Genomic DNA, 27,990 nt, shown 5'->3' on the forward strand with positions numbered 1-27,990 from the left:
GCGCACACCCTTCTTTCTTACCTCACTTCTGAATTTCCTCCTCTTCCTCTCTTTCTGCTGCCTAACCCCGAGTACGTATACATGTATGGTTGTGTTTACGTATAAGTATGCTTGCATATGGATTTTTAGTCGTGTGATCATGCATGTGATGCCACTGCGCTGTAACAGTACTGTTACTGCGGTTTCCGCTGGCTTATTGTGATGAGAAAATAACTACGTTTTTACTTCTTTGTTGGCTTTCGTTTATCTAAAGAGAAGGAATGAAAAGAACTATAGCTTTTCTCCGTCTTAAAATATGTGTGATGTGCTAAATTTGTTCTCATTTGGCGGAGGAAGTTTGTATCAATTGACCCTCCTGTGAACGCCCATCTATTGTCATCGTGATATTGAAGATCCCATATTTTGGCCACAAATTTATTTTTGTACTGTAATGGTAATTATTTTGCTGAAGGTGTCCTCTGTAGTGATTCCTTCATATTATAACCGGCTGTTTTTTTAGCCGGGTCTCTTACTCCGTACTAGCGACCGTGACTTAGATCTCGATTTTAGACTACTTCTGGGTGCACAAAAACAACCTGTTGAGTTTTATTATTAAAGCGACGAGTAGTTGATACCAATCGCTAATTTCTGAGACTTCTAAGATTTCGTATAATGGGAAAGAAGATGCATGTGAGAAGTATGGAGAATGTAACGATGGAGAGTAAAATAAAAGTGAAAGGTCTCTATAATGCTGGGGAATTGAAGATTTTAATGTAGATGACGGTGGCAGTGTGTACATTGCTGAGGGAGGGAATGATACGGATGTGGGATCAATGAGGTAGAGGAAGAAAGAAATTAAGCGTTAAGGATGGGGACAAGAGTGTGTGGTCTTTAATCCAGCTGAAGAATGAAATAGTGATAGAAGCCACAAAGATATTTTAGCTAAGATGTGATTGATTCCATTGAAGTCTTCAATTGTATGCTATTCAGTCGTTCACTCTGACCCGAAATCATTAAAGTTGTTGAATAAGAAAGATAAGTTACCACGTCGAAGAGGGGTATCCAAAATACGGCCCGCGCACTCGTTTCAAGTAGAGCGCGATTCTCGCTCGTTTAACTCTGTAAGATGCCGCTAGTAGTATTGCAGCGCTGTACTGCACGTCAAAGCCGCCTTCAACTGTACGTAAGTGAGAAATACGCCACCGGATACTTCAGTACACGTTGGTATCGAATACTTCAGTCATCGGCAAATTTGCTATCCGGCCCGCGGGGCGATTCGGGAACTTGCCGACCTCTGTTCATGAGACTCCATCAGAGCTCGGGTTCATTCTCTCGTTCTGTAAGAATCGCTCATTGTGGAAAGGAATCGTTCATAAGAGTGTAAACATGGACTAAACACGCGAGGCTGATGACTGAGAATGAAGAGTGGCTGAGAAGCAGTAACCCGCTCGGTAGGAGTGTGCGTCGTCATCCACTCATCTGCGAAAGGGTTATTTATCGTCTCGAATAGCTCGATATGTAGGCAAAGGTTTGAATAACACGGGTCTTTTTATTTTTAAAATTCTATCGCAGTTGGCAATAAACTTCAAAACTTTGGTGAACGACCCCACTATGTATCTCAATAGGAGTAGAAGTACTAGTGGATACCGCGCACCTAGGTAAGTCTGCGTGAGTTCATTCATATTTATTTGCGTATGCGTTTGTGGTTTTCCCTGTGGGGATAGTGTTCTCCCCCAACCACACGAGCGTCTGCATCCCTCCCACCCACCACTATCACTTCCTCCCCCTGCGGAGACCCCTGGCTTTATCACCGGGGGTTCAGGGGCGCGTCAATGCTTCCCTTGCGGTCGTCGAGGCGAACCATCCCTCGCCCTTCCCCTTTCCCTTTTGAAACACCCTTAATCCCCCCCACCCCACCCTCCTTGAGAGACGACGTCGGTGCTTTCATTTCGCGTTCGCCCTTTTTATGTCTCTCCCTTCACCTGGCGCCTTTCCGCGAACTCCTCGCCCTCCCGCACACCCACACACACACCGCCAATCGCATTCCCTGTTCTCTCATCCGTCTCTAATACACCTCACATTGCTTACCCCCACTCACGCCCTCGTTTCTTCCACTGCTAATCCCTCCATATATGAATGAAGTTTCCTCTTGCTTTAGTTTCTCACTTATTGGATGCCTTTCTGTCAGGTGACATGCCTACGTATTCAAAATTTAACTAAATCCATGTTATTGCTCAATGATTCAACTTTGTCTTCGTTAAACAAGTGTTATATTTTATTGCATCGATGATATTTTTTCAATCAATCAACCTTTATTATTTTATCAGGTAGACCTTGTGGCTTGGTTGCTATCAAGATTACTTGTGGTAGAAATGTTGAAAATGTTCATCGAAGGTGTTCATTCATTCGGGCGTGGCTGTGGTACTTTTAATTTGGTTTTTGGCGTGTTTATCTAATTCCAAAACCGACGGAATGGAGTTAGGAGTAAGTATGATATTCGTAATTTGTTTCGTCCTGTGCAAAATTCAGGGGCTCCTCAGGATGATGGAACGCCATTCTATCAAAATCTAGTTTCTGGAAGATGTGTTTAGATATTTCATCAGGGATGTCGTATTAGGTAATATTAGGTCGTATTAGGTATTGTCGCATTAGGTATGTCGTTTTCCCATTAAAGTAAGTGTTGCATTCTAGCAGAATATTCGATATCAGTGCATTGCTTGGGCTTTAATATTATTTTCACATCACTCGCGTGCAAATCTGCAAAATATCTCGTTACTCAATCTTTTTTCATGAAGACCTTAGCCCGAATCGAAATCCAAAGTAAGAATGCAATGTGATTTATGACCATGAGATGTAGTAACCGTGCCTTACGAAGTCGTTTTTCCTTTATTTCGTGGAATGAAACGACGCACGATATATCGGAATATTTGTTTCCGTCACGTAATCCATGAACATATGAATAATGATGTCACTTAGGAGGAGGTGGAGGAAGGAGTGTGTTATCTATCGTCCCTTCCACAGGGCGTATGAAGTGCCGCCTCAGCTCATCGATGTTTTTTGTCTCTCTTTTCTTTTGCCCTGGCTGTCGATCCTTCACCGTCGTGGGTCGCTAGGTTAAAAATGGAACGCCGCACGTAACTCTCCCCCGTCGTCCGCATGAATGCATGCAAGCGCGTGTGCCCCCGTGGGTTTGCGTGCATCTATGCATGCATGTTCTCCCGCACTCGACCCTCCTCGGGTGCCTACGTGCGCCCACTACCAGTCTTTTCCCCACTTCGATTGCCGGCGCCGTCGGCCCCTACAGCCTCCCCGAACCCTACCTGTACGCCCCTGCAGTCTGCGTTTCCCGAAATGGCTCCCGTCACGCAGTCCTTACCCTTTCCCTATCAACCCCCTCTCTTCTCTCTCTCTCTCTCCCTCTGCCCCCCCTGGGAGAGAGAAGCAGATCCATCTGGAAGAGAGCCATATACGGCGAGGCACCGAACCTTCCCCTCTCCCGCCATTCCGTCGTCCCTCCCCCGCCTATCTTCATCCTCCCACCTCAAAATCCACCGTTATGTACACTCCTCCTCCCTCTGAGTCTGTGATCGATGTTCGATGCGGGGAAGATCGCTTTGCGACCCGACGTGCGTGGGGAGCGATGTTGGGGCCCGACCAAGTATCGCCTGTTGTGAAACGCTCCGTCGTTCTTGACCCTGGAGAAATTTTTTCTTATTCATACAGGGCAGCCGGAGCGTAAACGAAATCGAAAGGTTTCGTGGAGGAGCGCAGCGTCGCGGAATAATTTTGGATAGATGCTCTAAGCAAATCGCCTAGTGCTTATTTTTAGATCTTTTATAGTAATTTGTGACGGGTGCGTATTCATATTGTTCACTGTGGAAGTTCATGTGCTTGTTATAGGGGGTGTATGTGCTTTGGTCCATTGCAGTTTGCTGAGTATTACATTCCTACTTTGGGCAAGTTACGCTCTCTTAGCTTCGTACGATAAGTGACTTATTATATTAATCTTAACTTGTTGAGGGTATTTAGTTCACGTTGAATTTGGACTAAGAACTTTACCCGTGTGATTTGCCGTTATGATAGATAGTAAGATATGGTGTATATAAAAAATTACTTGGAAACTTATAGAAGGTCTTTGCTGGTGGCTTAGGCTGGGCATCAATATCTCTTGCACGATCCCCACTCTTCCTGTGCGGATTCCTCCGAAGTTCAATGTCCTATCCTTCAGGTTTTATGGCACGTTAAATTTCGGATCCATCCGCGCTAGTCGTTAAAAAGTTCGTTAATGACGACTCTCACACGTATCTGCAATGGCGCAATATGATTTTGGGCACCTAATCAATGATCTTCTTTGCCGGCTTCTGTGGTCCTCGCTTGCCAAAAGTTCTTGCTGGTGGGTAAAGTCCTGTATGTCTGAGGGTCGCGGGATCGAGTCCCACGTGTACAGGTTGCCTTTATCCTACACAGATCATGAATTAGTATTTGTTGAAAGCCCTCCGATGTAAAAAGCCTAATTGCGCTGTTTTAGGGTGTTGGAGGTAAATAAACAGGCAGGACTTCGGAGAGTTCAGTATTTTTTAGCTAACTAAGCTCTCCACGTAGCATTTGTAGGCTAACAAATTCACCTTAGTGAACTTTCATTTTTTCTAGGCCTCATTTAGTCCATATACCTCGTTGGAGGTTTATTATATGAAATTTATTGATTAGCTCTGCTTAAAAATATTTTTCTGCCCTTAGTCCCCCACTGATAAAACAATTTCTAAAAGGAATTTCCTTTAATTACCTTGAGACTTAAATATGTATTTAACGTTATGCTGGGGTCGATACCTTTTCGTTAATTTTTAAATAGATCTGCTGGCTCTCCTAAATCTTCCGGAAGCACCTTATTTAATAAGTCATTTAAGGAATGATCTCCTTTTATTATCTAGCAATGAAGGAAAGTGTGCCTATAAATTCGGTTGGTAATTTCTCGATATTTGATGATTTTCTTAGTAGTTTAACTTTTTTATGTTACTGGCTGCAAGGAAGTGGGGTGAATCTGGGGCTTATCCGTCCGTTTTGGCAAAGATAGGGGTTTATGTTGTCTTTTTATCTCTCATCCTTTGTATGGCTAACGTATCTTCCTTTTCTCGTAGACTGCATGTTGTTGAACCACTTGTTAGTCATGTGAGTCATGCTTCTTATCTCTCTTCCTCAATTCGATTTTTTGTTATCGGATGGACGCGATTTGAATATTTTTCCAAATTTCCATCATGTTTTACTTCACGCTCCAAAACTTTTCTGTTTTCATCTATTCGCTTCTTTGTTTGTGAAATCATTCTATGAAGATGATATGTTTGTCTTATAAACTGCTCCGTTGTGTAATATTGAGTCCTTTTTCGGCAAATTATTTTAATAGATAACTTTCGGAGCCTCGTGAGCGACTTATTGCTGCTAAAGTTTTTACGGGAAACTCCTCTGTCTCTGTTACAAGGACGCCTTTGTTCAATTTGGGCGTCATATTACTTTTTTACTTATTTTTTTTTATCCAACCCTCTCTCCATTTTTATCGTGCTTGAGGTTTCCTCCAGTTCCTTATATCTTCCAATAACTTATTGTTATCTTTTCGTCGGTTCTTCGAGAACATTTTGTTAGATGATATGATCGTTCAATATGGAAGTTTTCATTCGTTTAGTGAGCACTCGTGGAATGCTGATAATGCTGAAAGTGATAGCTTGGAGGCCCGGGTGGTTGCGTTAAAGCGGAAGATGGTGGGAGGCGCTGGGCGAACGAACGGACGAACTAATTAGCGTGTTTCCGCCGAGTGCCTCTTATTGACTTGACCCAAGGCGGTTTATTCGGCTATTCCTCCCTCAGGTCTCCATTCGACCCCTCCCTTTTTACGAGTACGTAATATATTGTTAGATATTCAAGAGTAAACTCTATTTCTTATTTTGTATGCATTTCATGCAACTTTTTTGGCCCTAATAGAAAAAATTACTTTTAGATTTCGGTTTGTTCACAATTTATTAATGTCTTGGCTACACGTATTTCAAAATTCTCGTTCCATCATCCGGTCTATTGAGGAAATACAGTGAGTTAGTACAAAATGAAAAATATCTACTTTAATCGGCATACTGCTGCATCATATCTCGCCAAAGACAGTTTTTAGTTACACAAAATAGTTCTTTCAAGCTGTTAAACGGTTGTCTCTGCTTTGCTTTTTGAAACAATGAAATAGGAACGGAAAATTCACTAGATAGGTCAACTCTATTGCCGACCATCCCGGCACTCTTATGACATTATCAGGATTATATCATAAAATTACTATCGTTATACCTTGATAATGACAGTGCAGTGTCAGAATCAGGGTCTAAATTAAAGTGTCAGTGTGGAACTCACCATTTGACTTTTATTTCTGTTGTTTTATTCTCCTCTGAAAACCAGGGAAGTGTATCGCCTCCGTCCAAGTCCTATTTAGAATTTACTTTACGCTACCCTTCTGATGATCGCATTCGCGTATGCGGTGGTTGATTCTTGGTGGGTTCGCCTGGAGGAGTCTTATTTATTTGGGTTGGCGTTGAAAAGTCAAGACTTTTTAGAGTCCATGCGTCATTTCTTACCGAAAATAACTTGGGTTTCCTATCTGGATGGATGTTTCTCGTATCGTACGTAATTCATCGATTTTTTCGGTTTTTTTCTATCGAAGTCCTAGACAATATGGAGTAAGCCGGCTAGAAAAATTAATGGTTAAGATGGGGCAACTTCTTACTGTTGTGCCTGGCGTCACCTGTTGCTTTGATTGTGATAAATCGGGCGGATTTGAATAACTATTCGCTAAAAAAATGTGAGTATGGCCTATTAATCTCGGAGCCGTATAATGTAACTGAAAAAAGTATCACCAATTTTACAAAATATATTACGCCCAAATAAATTTTGAAAAATTCTTGTAATAAGGCATCCAATCTTGATTATGTACATTGTTACGGAGGCTGCGGCCCGCCAACGTCCCTTAATAAACACAGAATACGTTTTCTGCCAAAAATGTCTTTGTTGTCCAGTCGTCCCTGAAGCGAACGTACAGCAGAGACTTCCTTCCTTCTTTAAACAAGTTGTGAAATAGTATCCCCGCCCTACTTATCGTCTCAACTGAGTGCGGCTTCCATCAATCGACTATAAATAAGAAACGCGACTGTTCTGACTCATTTCCGTTTCCAGTCGTCCGTATGGTCGCGGAATCAAAGACTCAATCTTCTCGAGTGACTTCTGACGGTTTATACGATCCACGAGACGTAAATAAACCCACGGGCGTGCATATTTCTGTGGCCTCGAGGATCGGAAGCTGATTTAACGGTGTAATTCAGTCTCTTTGTGATGCTGGCGTTGGACATATTACGACGTTTTCGTGAGAAGTTGAGAACGAATCATATACTAGTTTTCTTCTCATCTCTGGAGGCTAATCTTCCGAATCCCAAGCCTTCCACTGGCAATCCAGCCACAGAATATGGATTTCCGTTCGTATTGCAGCCCTTATGGTATCCCTCCCTTTTCTTACTATGGTCTTCGTTGCCCTTCACTTGACCGAGAGGGTGTGGACTTACGGTGTCAGATGATGGATTCTGTGGAGTTAAATCGACTTCGCTCATCTTTTCGTTGGTTTAAGTTGGTGGGAGTCTGATGATAGTGCATTTTATGCTTCGTACTTGTAACCCTAGAGTTTCTCGTAATGATATTTACCTGTTACCGGAAGACTGGTTTTTATTTTCTGAAATTCCTTGATAAATATTCCCTTAATTTGTGTGAAATTCACAGGGTAATGAATAATTCCCCACTGGGTAAGGGGAAATGTTTATCGGCTGTCCCTAACTCTGAAGATGCCCAAATAAAACCTCTTGAACCGGAAATAAGCTCCCTGGTGGACTACTTTTCTTAAAGTCTAATGCTTGGCCTCATTTTGACTTGAGAAATGGAAAAAGTTTGTAGAAAGCGAACAAAATAGTGCTTTGTGTTTGAACGACTTATTTTTAAAACCTCTCTGCTGAGTAGGTCACGCTCGTCCGCTAACTATTCGGCTTAGGCAACTACGAGGAGAACCGTTTCTAAGTTCGTAATATTCCATGCCTATAGGCTTGCATCTTCCTCAGGGGCGGATTAAGGGGAGATCCAGCCCCCAAACACTTACAAAATTGAAAAGGGAATTATCAGTCATTCCAATTGAAGTTTTTATTTTAATAGTGTAACAAACGAGGTTTATAGGTGATGGTAGAATATATACAAGCCACTTGTCTAAGCTTACACATTATTGCGTATAGGTATTGAATTCGCCCAGGCGCCGCGGAAAGTAGTGAACCCCACCCCTCAAAACTGTGGCCTTATCTACCGCTTATATCCCTGGACGGAGGTTAATATTTTTTTTAGCATGAAATTCCTCGCGCGGAACGTCACACTCTCAGTGCCTCAAGTTTACGTCTTTCACCCTTATAGCTCGATCTTGGTATCATAAGATAGTCTGAAATCTTCCTCACCCACCCTTTCTCCTCTTGGCTAATGAGAGGAGCGATTTTCCGTCCACATGCACTCCTTCTCCCTCGAGAATGGTAAGCGGCTGCAAACAAGGCGTTTTTTGTGTGTTCCGGGCGGCGGTTTTGAGGAGTGGAGAGGGGATGAAGTCGGGACCCCCTCGTTTTCCCAGGGGGGCGTGTCTCGTGCGTGTAATGCAGTCGACCCGGGAAGAAGTCTCCCATCTTTGCCCGCCCCCGCTCTTACAGCCGTGTGGAGGCTGTGAGCGAGAGGGGGACCAAACAACCTGCCCTCACAACTCTCCCCTCCCCCATGCTGTCACACTCTCGCGGTTGCTTCGTAAACTATTCCTCGACATCCTTCCTTCTTTTTTTTCGGCCCCAGCGTGGTATCGTGGCACGCGCCGCGCTCCCATCCCCCATCTCATGCTACTCTCGCCTCAATAGGTTCCATCTCCCCCTCCCTCTCTTTTCCCCTCGCGCCACCTGCCTGCCTTTATACCAGACGTCGAATCATTGACGTCTGTGCTCCTTCCCCCTCTTCCCGTTGCGAACCCCTCATTCCTTAAATGTCACATCACCTTTCCCCTCTCCCCTCCATCCGCGGAAGCATTAGGCCTGGGGCCGATTTGCCCTCTATCGCAACAGCTCAGGGTCGAGCTCACGGGAATCCAAGTTGTGCAGAGGTTCTTGGAGTGTATGCTTCGCGCGGTAGTGGGTGGGCGTCGACTGATGGAGGGATAAACTCTATTTTCTTCTGTCCAGGCATCCCTGCTCTATCTTGAGTCAAATATCTCGTCCTGCGGTCATAATGCCTCTCGTCGATTCTGTGTCCATTGATAGAGCTCAGCGTGAGTGCAAATATTGTCCAAGTTTGGATGTTTTGCCTCTTTTACAGGAATCGTATTTAAATGTATGTTTATATTTAATTGGGTTAATGGTAGTAGGTGGCTGTAATTTTGTTTTTTTTTTTTCTTCTGCTCTATTTCTAATTCCATCCCATCCGTAGACTCTTTTATCTTCCCTACCAAGCCTCCTTCCTTCGGTCACTCACATCAGTGTCTCTGCGGCCCTCGGTAGGACATTCAATGCCCATCCAATGGATTTATCAAGGAATAACTGCGGACTAGCCAGTGGTTTGCCTTTACGGATTCATTCGCTAGGGCTCTTTAGTGTGAAAATACCGCGGAAGAAAAATCATTTGCCGCAACCTGAATTTGAACCCAGATCTCCCGCATTCGCACTGGGTGGTCTACTACTTGAACTACCTACCTCTTCTCCGAAGCCGACAAAATCTCTCCACAGGAAGAAGATGCGTTATTAGTTGAAGTGGTAGAGCCTCTGGTTGCAAACTCAGAAGATCTGGGTTTGAATCTCGTTCAAGGCAAATGATTATTCATCTTTGGAATTCTCACCCAACAGAATTCTTTTCATCCTTGCCATGTCGAGAATTTCCTAATTTGCTCTCTTGCACCATGTTTTCCTTTTCCGAATGATCCTCCATTTGGTCATTTCACGTTTAGAGCATATGGTAATTTTCTTTCTCAAGACGCGGGTTATCATTCTAAATTTTTCCATTTTAGCACCAAGGAGTTCTTTAGTATATAATTATTTAATTTATCAAAATGTACTTACTTTTCTTTAAATAATTTGCGTCAGTTTTCTGGAGCAAGATTATCACGAAGTTAATTTTATTTTTAATTCCATAATCGTGCCAGCATAGCCGATGCATGGGCACTAGCCTTTGTTGCGTGCCTAGTGGATCTGTGACGGGAATATCATAGTGTAATTTTTGGAATGAAGAATGCTGTGATTAATTTGATGGATTCTGACCTATATGTCGTAGTGGAGGCGAGTTGCATGTAGCAAAAAAGCTCGAGTCAACATGTGGAACCAGCCTCAGGTGAAGTCCGCGTGATACCCAGACCAAGTGCCTAGAAGCAATGCGGGTGGCGGTGCCCAGGATACGTTGGGAAGTGAACTGTAAATTTCCATTTTCGTCTGGGTTAATCCATTTTGTTGCGATGTTGATTCTGAATGCGTCCCAAATGGTTACTTTTTGTGAAATAATGCATTTAAAAGAAATATTTCGATTTATAATGAAATTTCCTTCGCTGATTTTATTTATTTCGCTTCTTTGATTATAAGGTGATTTTATTATTCCATAAAAGTGGATCTTGTAAGATTCCGGTGTTGGCGGTTAGTGAAATATTAGATAGTATTGAATTGGGTCGTGTATTTTGTTGTTGAAGTTTGGAGTACTTCTGTGGCATCGTCTTTCTAACTGTGAAGTCTGGCGTGGAGAGAACGTTCGGTATTTCTGCAGATGTCTAGCATGACGGGAGACTTGAAGCATTTCCCATGTTTTTCTAATCTACCGTCACCAGTTCGATCTAATTTGGACAAACGAAGTGTTAAAATGACGTATGCACTCGTACTGGAAACGAAAGTACGCTTATTCCTTCATGCAATTCACTGTTTCTCTAATACTAAAAAAAAACAACAGATTACTATGGATATTATATCTATCAACTCTGATTTTAGTTATGCTCAGAATCATAGTTGTATTCTGTGTAGAAAGTATATTCGTCCAAGAATGATTACAGTGTTTGTATATGCCAATGTCTTTCGACCCATTGAGTATCATGGCTGCCTAACAAACAGTTTACTATGGATATTCTATCCATCAACTCTGATTTTATTTAAGCTCAGGATCATTGTCTTATACTGTGTGAAACGTATATTCGTCCAAGAATGATTGCAGTGTTTTTATATGATTATGTCTTGTGATCCATTGAGTATCGTGGCTGCCATGAAGTGGCCATTGGTGAGTTTTTCTATCCCTTTTACACAGTATTGCTTTCCTTAACTTTATTTTGTGGCCTGTAAGGCACCCAAAGAATATTAATTTTGATCCATTCTATTACGGAAGGTCATGTTTCGTTTTAATAACAATAATGTTTTGGGTGGAGAATCATTTATGTGTTAGATAGTTTATTTATTTATTATAAAGCCAAAATAGATTAAAGGCCTTTTCTATGGATAACAATAATATTTATTGAAGCTTAGAAATAGCAAATTAAAATTAATAATGGGAGGTAAGAGTTAATGCAATTGAAAAGCACCGCAACTAAGGGTTGAAAGTATTCCGTTGGTCCGATGTGTCAAGTGAAGGGGTATCGATTCAGGTTTTGACAAGTGAATGTAAACGGAGAAATAGAGATCGTAGAGAAATTAATGAAAGCGATTGAGTTGTTGCAATATTTTTATGCAACGAATTGTGCGGGCTGGAATGTGGAGCGAAAAATGATGGAGATCAATGCAGCGGAAAGATCAATTTTTTAATGGAGTGAAGATGAATTTGATGTGTTTCACCAACCTTAATATTTCTCGTCACTCCACTCATTGATCCAAAATTTCTATATCCTTTTCTCCACTCATCCTCACTTTTGCCCTCGTATTTCTCCATTTCTCTGTCGCTCTCCCCACCATTTCTGTGAAGAGGGGGAGGGAAAACGCGCTCTTCGCCCGCTATATCCCATTGCGTTCCTTCTCAAGAGAAATTTGAATAACGGGGGCCGTGGTTTGGCGCACCCCCGTCTCCATTCCATTCCCACCCCCTCCCCACACACTAATTCCCTCTCCACTTTGTTACATGCGCCCACACTACCCCCTCCTGCCATAAACCCCCACGAACCCTTACCATTATCCCTCACTCCATTCTCGGAGGCACGAAAACTGCCCGCCAATGCGTCGCCGCACGCAATCGCCCCCTTCACCGTGTGTCTCTCCACTCCCACTGCAGTCCCCACCTTTGCTTTCGCGAGGACTCGCCTTTGCATCTCGTCTCGACGTTCGGGAGACAGCGTTTCAATCGCTTTTTATAATCCGTGCCCAAACAAACGTCCCCAGGGCCCATGTAGTGGGTGGTGTTCTCTCTCTCCCTCCCCGTCTGCCTCGCTCCTCGTTTCCATCGGTGGGTGCTTCTCGGGATTGTAAGGGAAGGGGAGGGCTGGGGATCACCCTCACGGCTCCGCGGACGTGAAGGGATTCGAGGAGAGGCTTTGCGTGAAGCCATGTCGGAGGAAGCAGGAAATCTCGGTTCATATCACCGAATTTTCCCCCCAATCGCTCCTAGCCCTCTTGAAATTACGCCGAGCGCATTTTCTTCTGTCGGTGTGGTGCTCTCCCCGTATCTCGTGGTAATTGCTGTTATTTACACGCATGCCACCACCTTTTAAAGCTTCTTCATAGACTTATTTTCTAAGTGGTAATTCATGAAACATATTGTGGAAGCAAATTTTGAATTAATCCTAGTTGACTGGAGGGAAGATGATTGAACGAAATGAGATATATATAAGTGTGCAATTTCCCAGTATTTATTGGCGAAATAACCTGTTGATAAGTAGCGGACGTCGTTTATCATATATTTACTTATTTATATTATTGCCTAATGTTGGATTTTTCTTTTAAATTTGTACTGTTAGATTCTAAGTTCACGTTGTGATAATGTGTTAATAATCCCTCGTATTACGTTTGTCTGGAAATGTGTTATGCCAGTGGCCATTTATCAGAGAGGAAAAGTGGCAGAAATGACATAATTGTTGTAAATAGTTGTAAACGAAGTAACTATGCTGCACTGCTAGAATTAAAAATTGGCATTTTTTATTGTGTTGTCGCATTTTGTGTGATGGAGCTGCGAGTACGCTTTTCATTTAAAAAATACAAACGTTTTTGTGGTGTTTTTTAAGTAAATTCTTTTGAATGCGTGTGTAATTAAAATGTTTCGCATTAGAAAGAACGATAAAAACTGTTACTTCATCCTTTTTCTCTATAATTTTTACATTATATATTCAGATATGCCGATATCAGCGCGCTGCAGCGGCCTTCTTTTCTATATTATCAGTATACTTCTCAATCATATTTTGTTTTTCCTTTTTGAATGTCAAATGTTTCTCCTGCATATATTTGTAGAATTTTCTTTGCATTCTCTCTCTCAGTTATCCCGCCGTTTTAATTCTTGTTATTTACGTCATGTTGACTTTATTCATTCCGCTGTTGCTACTCTAACCTTAGCATGTCATGGGCTTATGGTGAGTTCGGGTGGGCACATGGCTTACGTTTTGAGACATCAATATTTTTTCTGATGATGGTGTTTCTCAATTGTGGTGGTTACTTCTCGCATTGCCTTTTTTCCGATTTTTTTCTTTAAGCGATCGTTAATAGAATGTGATCGAAAATCCCTCACCCGCGCCTTTATCTTGTACGATCAAGTTGTTTGGGTCCATCGGAGCTGCAGATATTGATAAATTAGATGTAAAGGGTAACTAAGAATTTTGAAAATTTCGAACGAAAGTTAAATTAATTTATTATGAACTATGGAAGTGCTAGACGGGAATTGACGTAGATCCTGATCGCGATCAGTGTGTCCTCGCGAAGATTAGTCTTGGGAGTCAAGCCTTTGTGTCTTGCCCATTTGAGTCTCACTATAACGTCGAAGGCAGCTTGGGAAATTTTTGAGAGGGCCTATCAAAATTTGGTATTGCTCAAATGTATTTAAGGCGGAAATTGTATCGCGCTCGGTTCGAGGATTTCCTCGCGATTAAGATAATTAAATATCCGTCATGTGTCACTTAATGGAATAGCAGCGTTGCTTCTTCCTCCTTTTTGTAATCTTGAGGTTACTGAATTCCGTGTATCAATAAATTGAGAAAAGCCAGCCCCTGCGAGATCGGAAACGGGGGAAGAAAAGGGAAGATTAAAACTTAACAAGTTTTTATCTCCTCCTTGGCACATAAGTATAGAATAATATGACCACCCGAAAAATTTAGTGTGCGCATCGTCTCAGTAGTTGTTCCTTTGAATCTGCTTGTCGTGTAATGTGGCAGCTGTTGACGACAGCAGTTTATCGCAACCCGTCCACACCCGCCTCGTTTCCCCGAGTTCCTTGCCGCTTTCGTGTTTCCATCGCCAGTTCCCTGCAGTCGCCGCTCTTATCAATCTCGACCATCTCCTACATAATACACCCTCTATTATGGTCGACCTTCCTATCCTTCCTCCAGCCATACTACGAAACCTCTACCCCCTTTCTCCAAATCAAGGGGCGGGCGGGCTATCTTTCTGAGGAACCGCAGTTTCATGCCGCATTTATTTGTTTTTCCCCCGAACGTGACGTGTGTATGACTTCGAGCGAGCGAGCGTGTTTATGTGCTTTTTTTTCAAATTTCCTCCTCCGCGCTTGTTTTTATTTGCCCTGTTTATTCCCGTGCCGCGAGCGAGAAACGGCGTTGATGACCGTTTTCATTCAATTTCCCGAAATCATTTCATGCCGTTCCCTTTTTCAGTGACCGGGAGTACAAAACGATCACGGTCTGCCTTCCAAAAGTCCCGGTCCGCATTATCCGGTTTTCAAAAGCAGACTTTGCCTTTTGTGTCGTGGTTTTTGTGGATTTGCCATTTTGGTGTGTGCGCGCGCGTACTCGCATTTGTTCGCTCATCGGAGGACGGCATTTTCGTGACCCGTGCCCTCCCTCCCCCTCACACTCCACCCATTCCCTTGAGGCCCTGGCTTAATGTCGCATTTTCAAAGGAAGAGCGAGTGAAGCGGTAAATCCGACGGTTGGTGCACTCTTGTGTAAATTTCCATCGCAGATATGGAATCCAATCTCTACGCGGACGCAGACAAAAAGTGATACGCTGAGGACTTTTGGCTCACCTATGCGTACAGAAATGAGGGATTATTCAGATATAATGTATTTTGTTCTGGAAACTTTGTTTGAAACCTTTTGTTCTTCATCGTCATGGCATTGATATAATTTTAAGGATTCTCAAATACTGTTCAATTCATGAGCGAAATCTCATTTGTATCCATGGCAACACGTAATTGACTCTCATGCTTAAGCTGTTAGATGTTAGTATTCGCATACATTTCAGTTCACTATTTGCTGCGTGAAGTATTTTGCCGACTATTGTGTATGGTGTCCAGAAAGGATAAGCTTACTAATTCTGTGCTCTCTTGTTCTTCATATTTAATTTACCAGCCAATCGAAGTCGGTCGGCAATATCTATCTTTGTTTTAAACGCTAGCGTCTGATCTAAAAAAAATAATATATTTTAAATGCAGTCTCTCTGATGATCTTCGCTTTCTTTGCTCCTTACCTTTTATTCTCCTCTATCTTTTCCACCTCATTCTTCTCTTCTTATCCTCCTGTCTACCGTAAACTACTCTTTCTCGCCATCATGGGCTGTAAACAAACAAGAAACCTTTAAAATGCGTTGGAAGCCGCAGAAAGATTTTGAATCGCTGGGAGTGCACAGTTCTTTTGCTAACATGTTTGAATTTCATCTTCGTGTTTTGGGTAAGGAATCGCCTCCCATTCTTGCCTTACTATCGTTTACAACTGAGGACTCTTGTGGGATAGACCGGCGCGGCCTCTCGGCCGTTCCTTGAACCTCTCTCACCTCTCGTCTCTCACTTGCCACTTAAGCGCAATCGACGAGTATCCCCGTCGTCGCCAGAGTTCATTAAAAAAATGCGCCATCCGGCGACGAAAGGGAATATCCTTCAGGATCTTCCTCTCCCGCGCATCGCGGAAATCTTCTGCGATCCCTCCTCTGTCTATCCTCAGAAATGTCGTCGAAGTAAACTTTCTCGGCGAGATTGGCGGGAGTTGAATGTTATGGTTCGAGTCTCATGGGAAAATGTACCCGGGTTCTATTTATACGCGCGCAGTCGTTGAACTCAGAAGGAATATCGATATTCTTGGTAAACAAACGGATCATATTTCCTGGTTCTTTTTTTTTGTTTTGTTGGTGGAGATACCTACTGTGTGGTTGTTTCACTGGCTATTACGTTATGCTGAACTGTATATTGGCATTAAATAGTACCAATCACCCTGGTTATACCTCTTGGGGAAGCTGTCAAGTTCCTGTGCGTGCATTCTGAGTCATAATCGTGGTTTTTCTTTTTCTGATTTAGATTTTCAGAGTTGAGTAGCGTACTTACGTTTCTTTTTTACTTAAATGTTTCGTAAAATAACGTATCCATACTCATGGCAGTAGAAATTGATATCGTAGGATAAGGATTGCCTTCGCTTTGTGGATTACTTTTTGCATATTGATCGCCTTAAACTCATATATTATTACTCACACATTACATTATACTCGTGGAGGAAGTATCTAATTGTATTGGAGAAAAATCTGATTATGTATGAATTTTCTCTTTGATAATTGATCTATTATTGGTAGAATACCCTTTTATGTTTCACCTGATCAATTTTCCCTCGTTGTAAGTGCGACTAAGTTAGCTGGGCGAATTCTATTTTGGATGGAAGTGTCCCGTTTTACTCGTTGTCTTCAACTTAGGGCTTGATTTACTAGGTCACCATGACGATATAGCAGGCTTAAAGGGAGGATATCCTCTTAAAAGAGTTGACCTCGATATGGAATCACGATAATTCGCCATTGTTGATAAGCGCTCTTACTTAATGGCCTTTACTTATTTGCATATACACGAAAGAAGCATAACCGCCATTTTTAGCCATTCGCCAATTAACATGTGAACACGTTGGACGCGAATTTTGGCCAAGTCTTTCGCGGTTTTATCAACTAAAACGTCTCTATTACCCAGAATACCGTTGTAAATAACACGACTATGCCGAAACCGTTAGGATTTGAAATTCCAAATAACGCTGACTCGATTCAGCTAATATGTTCCCTAGGATAATAGTACATATTCGTTAAAAATGCTACTGCGCTTTGTGTTCTGACTTGTCGTGAAATTTTAATTAAATTGTCTTCGATTAATAGTGAAGTCAGCCCCCACCCCCTTTTCGCTGTTTTTTTCCGTGTATTGATGCGTGACACACCACCGTTGGCAAAATAAAATAGACCCCATGCCTTGAAATTTAAAGTTTTATTTTTTGAATACTAGGTATTAATTTTTATTCCTCGTTCTCTTTTCGATTTATTCATCTCCATGCGTATTTTTCATTGAATTCGTGGTGTTAACGATATATATGTGTCGTTGACAAGTTTGGTCATCCGCCGGTGAACTTCAACTGTTAATCCTCTTCTAAAGAGTGCTATCTTTTCTAGGCTAGTCTATGAGCGGAGAGGTTAACGGGGTCTCCCTCACCGCCTTGTTGATGGACCTTAGGCACGGAAGCATTATTATGATTGTGATTGAAGTGTAGTATGGTAACTATCATGTAGGTAGTCCCCCGCCATTAATTCCTCTAGGTCTCAAGGGGAGGATCGCGGCGGCAAGTGGTGACTAACTTCTGTCACGCGAAGAGGAAGTCACGGGCATTCCATCGAGTGCATTCATTGCACCTCCTCCCACCCCGTCGCATTCACGGTGAACTCACCGCTTTTTGCCGCTCGAGGCTTTAGAAACAGGCCGACAAATGCATGAAATTCAGCTAATAGTGTATTGAAATACTATTTTCCTAAGGATTTTATTCACTTTTGATAATATTTCGTCGATCTAAATGCGGATTTCGCTTTCTTACTGAATTTAAAATCGTTTGAGTTTCAGTATTTCCATTAATTTATTTGTATTGCCGGCTCCTCATCTTTTTTGATTCTTTTTATGTCTTTAGTGGTCCTTAATCTTTTATATTCCATCCTATCGTATTCGGAGAATAAATTCGGCTGTAGTCAATAATTGTAGTGATTAATCCTCGGTCCTGGCTTATGTATCAGTTGGTTCATGGCAATTGACAAGTTTCATCATATTACACTTGGTCTCGTTCATTCTGATCGCAATTTTCATTTCTTTTGCATCCTGTGGTATATTGTGATATCTTCTTTGTGCCCACATATTTTCGGCTCAGTCACTTCAATCGTCAATTAGCTTAAATTGATAGTTTTTTTATCGTATCACTTGAAATAAATATCCAGTCATGGACTTAGATTGGTCGATTATTAAAAATATACTTACTCTTTGTAATCAGGTAGTAATTAATTTTTAACAGTTGTTGATGGAAAATTGACAATCAGGCTGAAATTCATCGTATCTTTAACTCATATTTAGTGCTTACCATGTGGTTACGCTTAGAATTTCTTTACGGAATAGGTTTTAATATTTAGAATCAATCGCTAGACCTGTCATGGGGGATTTGAAGTTAGTGATTTTTTGCTGCCTTTATTTCAAGTGTAGTTCTCAGACCGCATAATTCTTCGTCAAACCGTTTTATTATTGACGTTTACTGACAAGTCGAGCATGCTTGCGTTGAAGCCGGGTTTTACGTCATCGCATCCCAAATTTCCTTGCCGGCCTGCGCCATATCTTTACTGGGCGTATGATATCCGATGGAAGTCACGTCCCCTTCATAGATAAAATGAATTTCTAAGTTCCGAGCTACTGATCATAAAGAAGACTTTTAGTGGGAGGGTAAATTTTAACTGAATTGAGCAAGTCTGCTGTCCTTTATTTAAGGTCGAAGAATTCACAGCATTGCTATTATGAGCTGAAAGCTTCGCTGTTTCAGGAAATTCCGATTTTGAAGGGACTCCTCTATTTTATGTATTCCTTGCCTTCCTTGCAGATGAAATGGTTCTTTGAGATCATCCTTTGTTTGTTCATGCGTGTGTCTTTGTAGTTTTGGACCACCGGTTTGGCAAGTACACGAAAAAAAGAAAATAATCCTCCCTTTACTTGCGTTGGTACGTGTGTGGACATTTATTTATTGTTGCGCGTTTACGTACGTATTTCGTCTGCAAGTTGCCTTATCGGATATTCTCCGTCTGTGTGCTTGTCTAAATCCAACGGCTCCGCCCATCAAATCTTACGGATCTCTCGTCTCCTCTTACGCGAGACGCTGAAGTACGTGGAAGAGCCTAAATCTTTCCTCTGCCCCTCTCTTGAAGCCCTCGGCTCCTGTTTGCACTGCTCTCCGGGCCCGTTTCTCACAGTTACTCGTTCTCTCCACATTTCATCCTCCTTATTCGCTTTCATCTGAAATTTATATATTCTACTGTTCTTCCCGCGTCTTCTCTCCATGAAACATATTGTTTGATACGAGTGTGGCATAACTTACTTATGACATGCACAATAGTGGCTTAACATACGGTAAAATTTCCTGTGTCGTATTGCAACAGTTTATTTTTTGTACGAAGGAGAGCTATACCGTTAAATAGATGGAGCTAAAACTTGCTCTGTATCCCAGGGTGCCTATTTTGGCTCTTCATTACAAAGGGTTAGATACAGCTAGCATTAGCTAGCTACAAAAATATATTACAACAATGATAGAAAAAGTCGCTAAGTGCTTCGTTGACTTGAGTTAGCGACAGCTAATAATAGCCACAGTAAATTTCTAGGCATATTTCCTTGCTCGAATTCTTATTGTTAAGTTTTTTTTCCGACTTACAATTAGTTTGAAAGGTTTCCCAATTTTAAATGTGGTTCAATTTCACACGAGAAGATTTTTTTTTGGTGGATGTCTGTTATAAATAAGGTTCGTAGTGAATCTAGTAAAAGGCCATGACATTTCCCCTTCAAAGAACCTTTTTATTTTCTCGTAGCCTCTTATCATAGCTCTCTAGTAGAGAGCCACCCCCAATTATAAATCTCAAATTCTACTGAAGCATCGGTAAAGTATAATACCTCTGTACCCGTCTCGCGAATTGCACTCCCCACTCATTTACCTTTAATCCTAATAAAAAAAACAACATTATTTTCGGCGGATTTATATCCAGGTGGGTGTAATGTGGGTATCTTAAAATTTTGACTTAATTTATGTTCAATTGTTTGCAATCGTGGTACATAGGAGCTTCTACGATAATTCCCTTATTGTGCTCTTCTTGGGCGCGCCGGGCGGCAATGACCTCTCATAGCTCAGCACTCATAGAATTAGTTTTTTTCGAAGAGGGTTCATTCGAAGGGATAAATTTGGGGAATTGTTCGTGTGGAGGAGGTTCACATAAGAGTATATTCTTTAAAAATTTTTCGGTGATGGTCTGAACTCCTTAATACCCCTCATCCTATTGCGTACTACCTCCGATCATGTAAACCATGGATAAGTTTAGAGGAAAAATGTTGGTCCTATTAAGCCTGAATCACACGATCATTTTTTTTTCGTCGCGAAAGTGATCACTATCGAGATCACTTTTCCCGTCGCGAAAATCAATCGCTCTTGTGATCATTTTTCTGATTTACACGGTCACTCCCGCCGTCGCTTTTCGCATCATTTCCAATATCACAGCTCGTTGTCATAGGACCCTCACCACGAAATTATATAGCGTGTTTGTTTATTTATGCCGTTCCCACATTTGTCAAACGTGGCGCTGCAATCACACCATACGGTCATGCTATCTGATTGGCTGATATGAGGTTTTAGTGACGGTTTTAGCGACGGAAAAAGCGACCGGACGAGTGATGAAAAATAGCGATGGGAATCCACATCGCGATCGCCATCGCGGAAAACAATTGCCGCCGACGATCATTTTGCGCAGTGCTCGCGATAGTGATCACTTTCGCGACGAAAAAAAATGATCGTGTGATTCAGGCTTTAGTAATTATTGGTATCTTGCCCTCGACCGAAAATATTTACTCTTAATAATGTTCCTGAGTTTTCTATGTACTGTCCTGGATTTCAACACTTAACTAGCCTTAATCAGATGAAAATAGAGTCCTTGACAGTAACTAGTTAAAAGTTGAAACCTTGATGGATAAATTAAAAAACTTTCTGAGTCATATCTACGTGGAATTATTTCCAAATACCCTAATATATAATTGGTCCCTAAAAGCCTGATACTGTGTTAAGCCTGAATCACACGATCATTTTTTTCGTCGCGAAAGTGATCACTATCGCGATCACTAGGTGAAATGATCGTCGCCGGCAATTCTTTTTCGCGTTCGCGATCGCGATGAGGATTCCCATCCCTATTTTTCATCACTCGTCCGGTCGCTTTTTCCGTCGCTAAAACCGTCACTAAAACCCCATATGAGCCAATCGGAACGCATGCCCGTATGGAGCGATTGCAGCGCAACGTTTGACAATTGTGGGAACGACATAGATAAACAAACACGTTATATATTTTCGTGATGCGGGTCCTATGACAACGAGCTGTGATATCAGAAATGGTGCGAAAAGCGACGGCGGGAGTGACCGTGTGATTCAGAAAAATGATCCCTAGAGCGATCGCTTATCGCGACGGGGAAAGTGATCGCGATAGTGATTACTTTCGCGACGAAAAAAAAAATGATCGTGTGATTCAGGCTTTATCTTCTAAGCAACTAAATTGAATCCATACTATGGATGAGAACTTAAGATGATTATATATACATTGTGATGCCAGTGGTTCGGTGTGATGTTAGGATCATGTGCATCAACGGTCAAGTATAAAGGCCGTGTCTCTATACCTTCATGTTCGAAAGTGGTGACCTTGCGAACTTGAGCAATTTTTCTGTCCTATCTCTTTATTAAACGTGTTTTGTTTCTTCCTCTTAGGTCTGTTGTCCTGGAGAGAGCAGCTGCGCTCAGGTCCAGGGGAGGAGGGGAAGAGAGAGGTGCGACGGTGCGGCGATTATAGGCGTCGAGCGGAGCGGTATCGGCCGGGATGCCGGAGGAGCAGAAGCGGGGGAGCGGGGGCGGTGACCCCTCCGCGGAGGTCAACAACGGCCCCGCCTCGCCCTCGCCCTCCAAGTCGAAGAAGGCAGCCGTGGTGTCCAAGGGCAAGAGCGCCCTCTGCCGCATACGACTCCTCGATGGCACTGACCTCGACGTCAACGTAGACGTGAGTATGCTTTGGGTACAGGGGTTTTTCAAGTCGGGGGATATCTGAGTGGTGTCATGGGACAGAAATCCCCCTGGAAAATCACGGATAAATCGTCCTTCTGTCGGGGAAACTTGCGTAATGATAATATTTTATGTCATCCGCAAGGCAGCTCGCCAAAAATTTATTCGGGGTTGAATGACTTGGGAGGTATGCGGGTTGCCTATTATGATTTTGTTGTCAATTCACATTTATTGGAAAACCACACATTCCTTTGACTTAGATATGTATTTCATTTGCTGAGTGCTGTTAGTTAAACTCCTCTTTAGTTATTTGTAGGCATGATGAAATATAACGTTATCGAAAAATGGAATGTGAGAGATGTAATAGTCCCCTGCATAAGTGGTCTCCTCAGGAAATGCATCGTGGTCGCTACAAGGAGAAGCGTTTGTGGGGGAAGGGGGCCCCCTGGTTATGTCCCAGTATTTCTTACTTCTTTATCCTAAATACCGACCGCGATTTAAAAAACTATTTATGATCCATGTGTTATTATTTCTATTCCATGACCAAGACGATTAGACGTGTAAACTGCAGTCAGTATTTTGAATGAATACACAAAGTGATATCGTTTCGTAGTGAATATGTTCCACTGAGTTACGGTTGATGGAATTTATTCAAGGTATTTTGTATTTTCCTTGAACTGTGAATTCTAGATTGCGAAGTTGACTCGTAGTTAAATCTCGTACGTTACGTTAACCTATCTTTGTGTTGTTATTTTCCGTGCGTGGCATTGTTTTTTGGTTGCGCGTTTCATGCTCTTTAGCATATATCATCGATTCTCGGCGTTTCAGTTTCGAAAGTGGAGTCTATTATTTAAGGCTATATTTTCCCGAGCTCAGTGGCGTTAAAATTGATTCTGTTGAGCTTATTGAATGTTCATTACTATCCGCTTTCCCATCATTCATTTGTAAGGAATCGGGCCTCGTGGGATTTGGACTAAGTGGATTTACAAATCTCGTCGGGGGGGGGGGGACCTCCATCCTCTCTTACCATTCCTTCCCCTTCCCCGTGTCCACTCTCCTCGTCCAAGTTCATGTGTCCTCCCACGCCCTGGCCTCGCCTAAAAAATTCCTAATTCGCTGTCGACGGACTCGTTGCGTCGTCACCGTTGAGAGCGTCTCAAAGCGAGTAGATATCCTTTGCGTCCTACTTTAGCGGGGGGCGTTAGATTCCTAGTGCCTCACATGGAATCACTCTCGTTTTGAGGATAATTTTCAAAAATATATTCATTCAACCTTCTCTACACGCGTTCATAGCTCTTATCAACGATCTCGAACATTTTTTTTTATTTCACTGCTCGTAATAGTCTTGTTGTGTGACTCGGTCAATTATTCCCTCCGGTGCGTATGGTGTTTTCGTTTGATAATTGCTAGGTAGCGGTCTAAAATTGGAGGCGTGAGCGAGGGGAAAAACGTTCTCCTGCCATAAAATTATTAGTTTTATTTTTTCCCGTGGGTCAGACTATTTTTTTTCGGGTAGCCGAAAAGATTTCACGATAAGGCGGGATGACTCACTCGGGCAATCCAAACAGCATCGACCCGGCAGAATCGAACGGCGACGCATAGGCGCGCCCGTCTCCAAACTCCTTTCCATTGGCCTACTCCTCTCCCCATAGTGTTGACGTTTTTTAATTGGATTTGACTGCGAAATTGGTGAGTGACGGTAGGCAGAGTGGGAAAGTCCTGTTCTCAATGCTTAACTGTCACAGATATTGATTTGGAATTTAAAGAAAGTTGGTTCGCAACTACTTAAACTGTCATTTGACTCGACCATTGTTATTTGTCGGGAAATGCTCAAATTTCTCTTCAAATTTAACTGTAGCCCCTAAATGTGTATTTTTTATCGAGTAAAAAACATCGGAGTTTCGATAAAATTGACTTAAATTCCTTGAGATATTTGCAACTGATGTCTTTCAGAGCGACATCGAGAACATCATCTAGCAACTGACACTTCTGTATATTTCCTGGGTCGACTGAAACAATAAAATGAGAGAGATATTTTGCCAAACGGATAGGTCTAGGAAATCGTTTGCCCCCGAACAGCAAAGATTTTTAATAAATGCAATGTGAGACACCGTTGTCAAAATTTTCAAAGGCGCACCTTTTTTTTAGGGATGTAGTCCTTACATCCCCATGCCACACGCTATGTGAGGCGGCTCTCCTGGGTTAGTGCTCTTTTGGAAGGAGAATGTGTCTTGTTACGCCAAGTTAAGTTTTTGGTGAAAGGGGCTGAAGGGAGAGGTGGGGAAGAATTGAAGTCAGTTGTGCAGTTGCTACCGTTTCTGGAACGCTACTCCTATTCATTACATTGAGTTAATGAAAGTCAACGGGTGTTGTTGGTTGTCGTACAACGGGGTGGGTGGCTGGGAAAGCATTGAGTAGAACTTTATTGCAGGCTATTCATATTATGTGGAGCATATACATCGACTCTTCGGGCCTGCCGTTCTGACTGCTGTATCGATGCGATAAAATCTGTATGCATGGCCTTTATTATAAATTTCCCGATTGTAAATTTCTGACTGTTAATATTTTCTTTATGGCGGCTTCCTACTCGCCATTCTTTCGATCAATGATCTGTTAACCTTCCAATTTCGTGATTCCTCGTGTTTACTGAGAATAGCCCATAGCTCGATTTTATGGCATCAATTATAGTCATTGCGAATATTTTTATGCTGTCTACCTCGGCGTTCAAACCAGGATCACGGGATGAAAATAGCACGGCATCTACAATTCTGTCGCTATTGCTTCTCTTTCCGTATATTTTATGACACTTTCGATCTTCTATCTTCTAGGCTATCAAATGTTGTGTGACTGTTCAAGATAAAACCATTATAATTTCTTTTAAGCTGATAATATTTAATAGACGAAAATTCTTCATAAATGCCATTTTTCGTGGTTTTATTTATTGTTGGCTGTTTATCGAGTACATTTGTGTGGGGAAGATGGAATTATCGTGTTCAAGATTGTAGTAGAAAGACTGCTTTTCTTATATGAATTTGGTTGGATTGGTGAGTTCAACTCCTTTGCAGGCAAGAATTTTCATTCAAATTTCTATCCTCATTTGCCTGTTAGTAAGCCTTGTTAACTCGTAAAAGTTGACTGCTCTAGCTGTCGACGTATACGCTTGACTTGCGTGTGTGGACAGTGACACCGTAAGATTATGAATCGATTGAGGATGTGGTAGTTCATGATTCGATCTATTAACGGAGTTAATGCAGTTCAACTTAGAACTCAGTAGGAATAGATATTTGTGGATAGATCGCGGAATATTATGATTTAACCTCTTAGCCAAAGAATATAGTTACAGTTTGCTTTGTTTCAGTATATTTCTTTTGAGGTATCAATTGTAAGCCAAAATTTAATTTGAATTTTAAGGCGCTCACAGTAGAGTAGGTATTTTATTTGAATCATGGCGTGTAGGTCTTAATATAGAAATGCAAGTTTTGCCGTCGTTTCGCTTTATGTATAAACCATATTCAGGAGTTGAAATGAGATTAAGTATACAAGTTTGATACATAAACATAATAAATTGTTACAGCAATTTTTTTACTGTTATATCTTCAAAAAAGTAGCATTCAGTTGTAAATTATAAAAAAAAAACGAAGAGACCAGAATTTTGAATTACCTTTTTCCGATGTTTATCGATGGTAACTAAGCTATTGTAATGGTTACCCCTCCTTTTTTATATGGATTTATATATAAACCGAAACGTCGGTAAAACTTGCATTTCAGTTTCAAGACCTAAACTCCATGGATCAAATGAAATATTTAATGTAGAGGTCAGAAAAAATAACTCAACGTTAGGGACATCTATATTTAATGTTTGGAAGGAAATTTCTTAGCTTTTCTACAAAAACACACACTTTATTGCCGACTAGTTTCGGTTACACTGAAAATGGTACAGTGTAACCGAAACTAGTCGGCAATAAAGTGTGTGTTTTTGTAGAAAAGCTAAGAAATTTCCTTCCAAACATTAAATATGGAATTCTACAAAGTAAAGGCCTCAACAATTCAGTGCGTTAAGCCCGTATGACACTTGCCAATTTATTGGCCAATATATCGGCGCGCAATATTGGTTAAAATATTGGGCTTTGGGCATCGTATGACACGTACCAATATTTACAACAATATTGGCCGTTATAGTGTTCTAATACCCCACTGGAGAACGCCACATAACACAAAATGACAAAAGAGCATCTCAAGACGCAGATTGATTGCCAATGAGCTACAGAATGGGAGGTGGCATAATAATTGTAAATTTAATAACTATTTCGAGGGGCCTCAAAGATATTCTCGAATTGCTCGAAATTTCATTCGGGTGAGTTCCTTGAATGATGAGAGATAGGAAATATTGTGATCTCATAGGTGAGCCAAGATAACGTAGCGGCTCGTTTTGGCTGGAATATGTTCATCGAATAAACAGAGATTGTGTCATCAATTGGGACTTTCACCCGAAACTTTAGCGCTCAAATCATGAAAAATAGTTTAATAATTGTAAAATAAACAAAATATAGACGCTATCGAGGAGAAACACGACGTTTTTATTCATTAAATATCCGAAATGTTATTTCCGAATTACCCACTTTAGACAGTTGATGTTTGTGAATTTATATTCTCTCAAAGTACACATTAATTATTTGAGCTATTTCATGGGTTGCTATGCTTGTAAAGTTTTTATATATGATATTAAAATTCCGAGGTGAAATGTTTTGCAAAGAGCTTCTAGTTTTGGCCACTAGGAGTCGACAAGACTGAGTTCTGATTGGAGATTGGCCTCGAGAAAATAGAACCTGTTCTAAATTGTAGATTGGCCAAGAAATTGTGCCCAATATTGTGAAACTGAGATTGGGCTAGAAATTGGCGTGTGTCAATGGGTACACAATTCAATATCCAATGGATTGGCCAATAAATTGGCAAGTGTCATACGGGCTTTAGGGACATCGTAATTTCCACGCGTCGGTCCTCTCACACTGCAGAAAAGAGTGATTTTGTCATTTGTCTCACTGCTTAAATTCAGCGTTCTTTCGATCGTCGATTTAAATGTGTATGATGACTGAATTGCGTGACGCGAGTACGTCCTCCTTGTCTTGCTATCACTTAACCCCTACACCAGGATTCACCCCCATACCTATTTGCTATGTGCGCCCTGGGATCGATTCCAAGACCTGTTGAGTTCGGTTTGCTGTAGCCCTGCCAATCCTTGATACGTATATTATCTTCGTCTATCTAGAATTTTAGTCAGACTGTTTGGTCTACCGAGCGATTGACCAAAATCAGCACAAGTATTTTAGCTTTTCTATAAACTGTAGTGGGAAGATAGTTTGTCATGACTCCTGATCACTATCATATGCAATCGTCTTCAGGTGAAACCCGTTTTATGGGCTTTGAAGGTATTTTATCACCGTAAAATGGATTACTGTGCCAGTCAATAGAATTCGAAAGTATTGAAACGCGTTCGATGTATTGCACCTGAACCCTACCTCTCCCGTAGCCTGTCTAAGGTGCTATGACTAATATGGAAATTATTGATGAAGCGTGGGAAGTGATTTATTCTCTCGTGGCGTTTTGATTACCATCACCACAGTGGCTTTTTAATGATTCCTCTCTCAGGCTGAAATCATTAACCGGTCTTTACCTCTCCGATGGCTCAGTTCAGCTGTGTGCCCATAAATGTATCTCTTTGCTCATCAATGTGAATGTGGCAACTTGCGAATCACCTTGGTAAATCAATACCG

At 41.7% G+C, this 27,990-nt stretch overlaps 1 protein-coding gene across 8 annotated transcripts in view; it reads left to right on the forward strand.

The window, feature by feature from the left end:
• Positions 1–27,990, forward strand: part of LOC124155618 (protein 4.1 homolog) — a 127,872-nt gene that overhangs the window by 38,306 nt on the left and 61,576 nt on the right. For all 8 annotated transcript variants that reach the window (XR_006864210.1, XM_046529606.1, XM_046529603.1 and 5 more), the window contains exon 2: positions 21,932–22,217. Coding sequence is in view for 7 of the 8 variants with exons in the window: in XM_046529606.1 (XP_046385562.1) it covers positions 22,041–22,217 (177 nt within the window). In the remaining variant the exon portion in view is untranslated. The remainder of the gene's footprint in view (positions 1–21,931; positions 22,218–27,990) is intronic.

The sequence above is a fragment of the Ischnura elegans genome, chromosome 3, assembly GCF_921293095.1.
Source record: "Ischnura elegans chromosome 3, ioIscEleg1.1, whole genome shotgun sequence".
In the NCBI taxonomy this organism is placed as follows: Eukaryota; Metazoa; Arthropoda; class Insecta; order Odonata; family Coenagrionidae; genus Ischnura; species Ischnura elegans.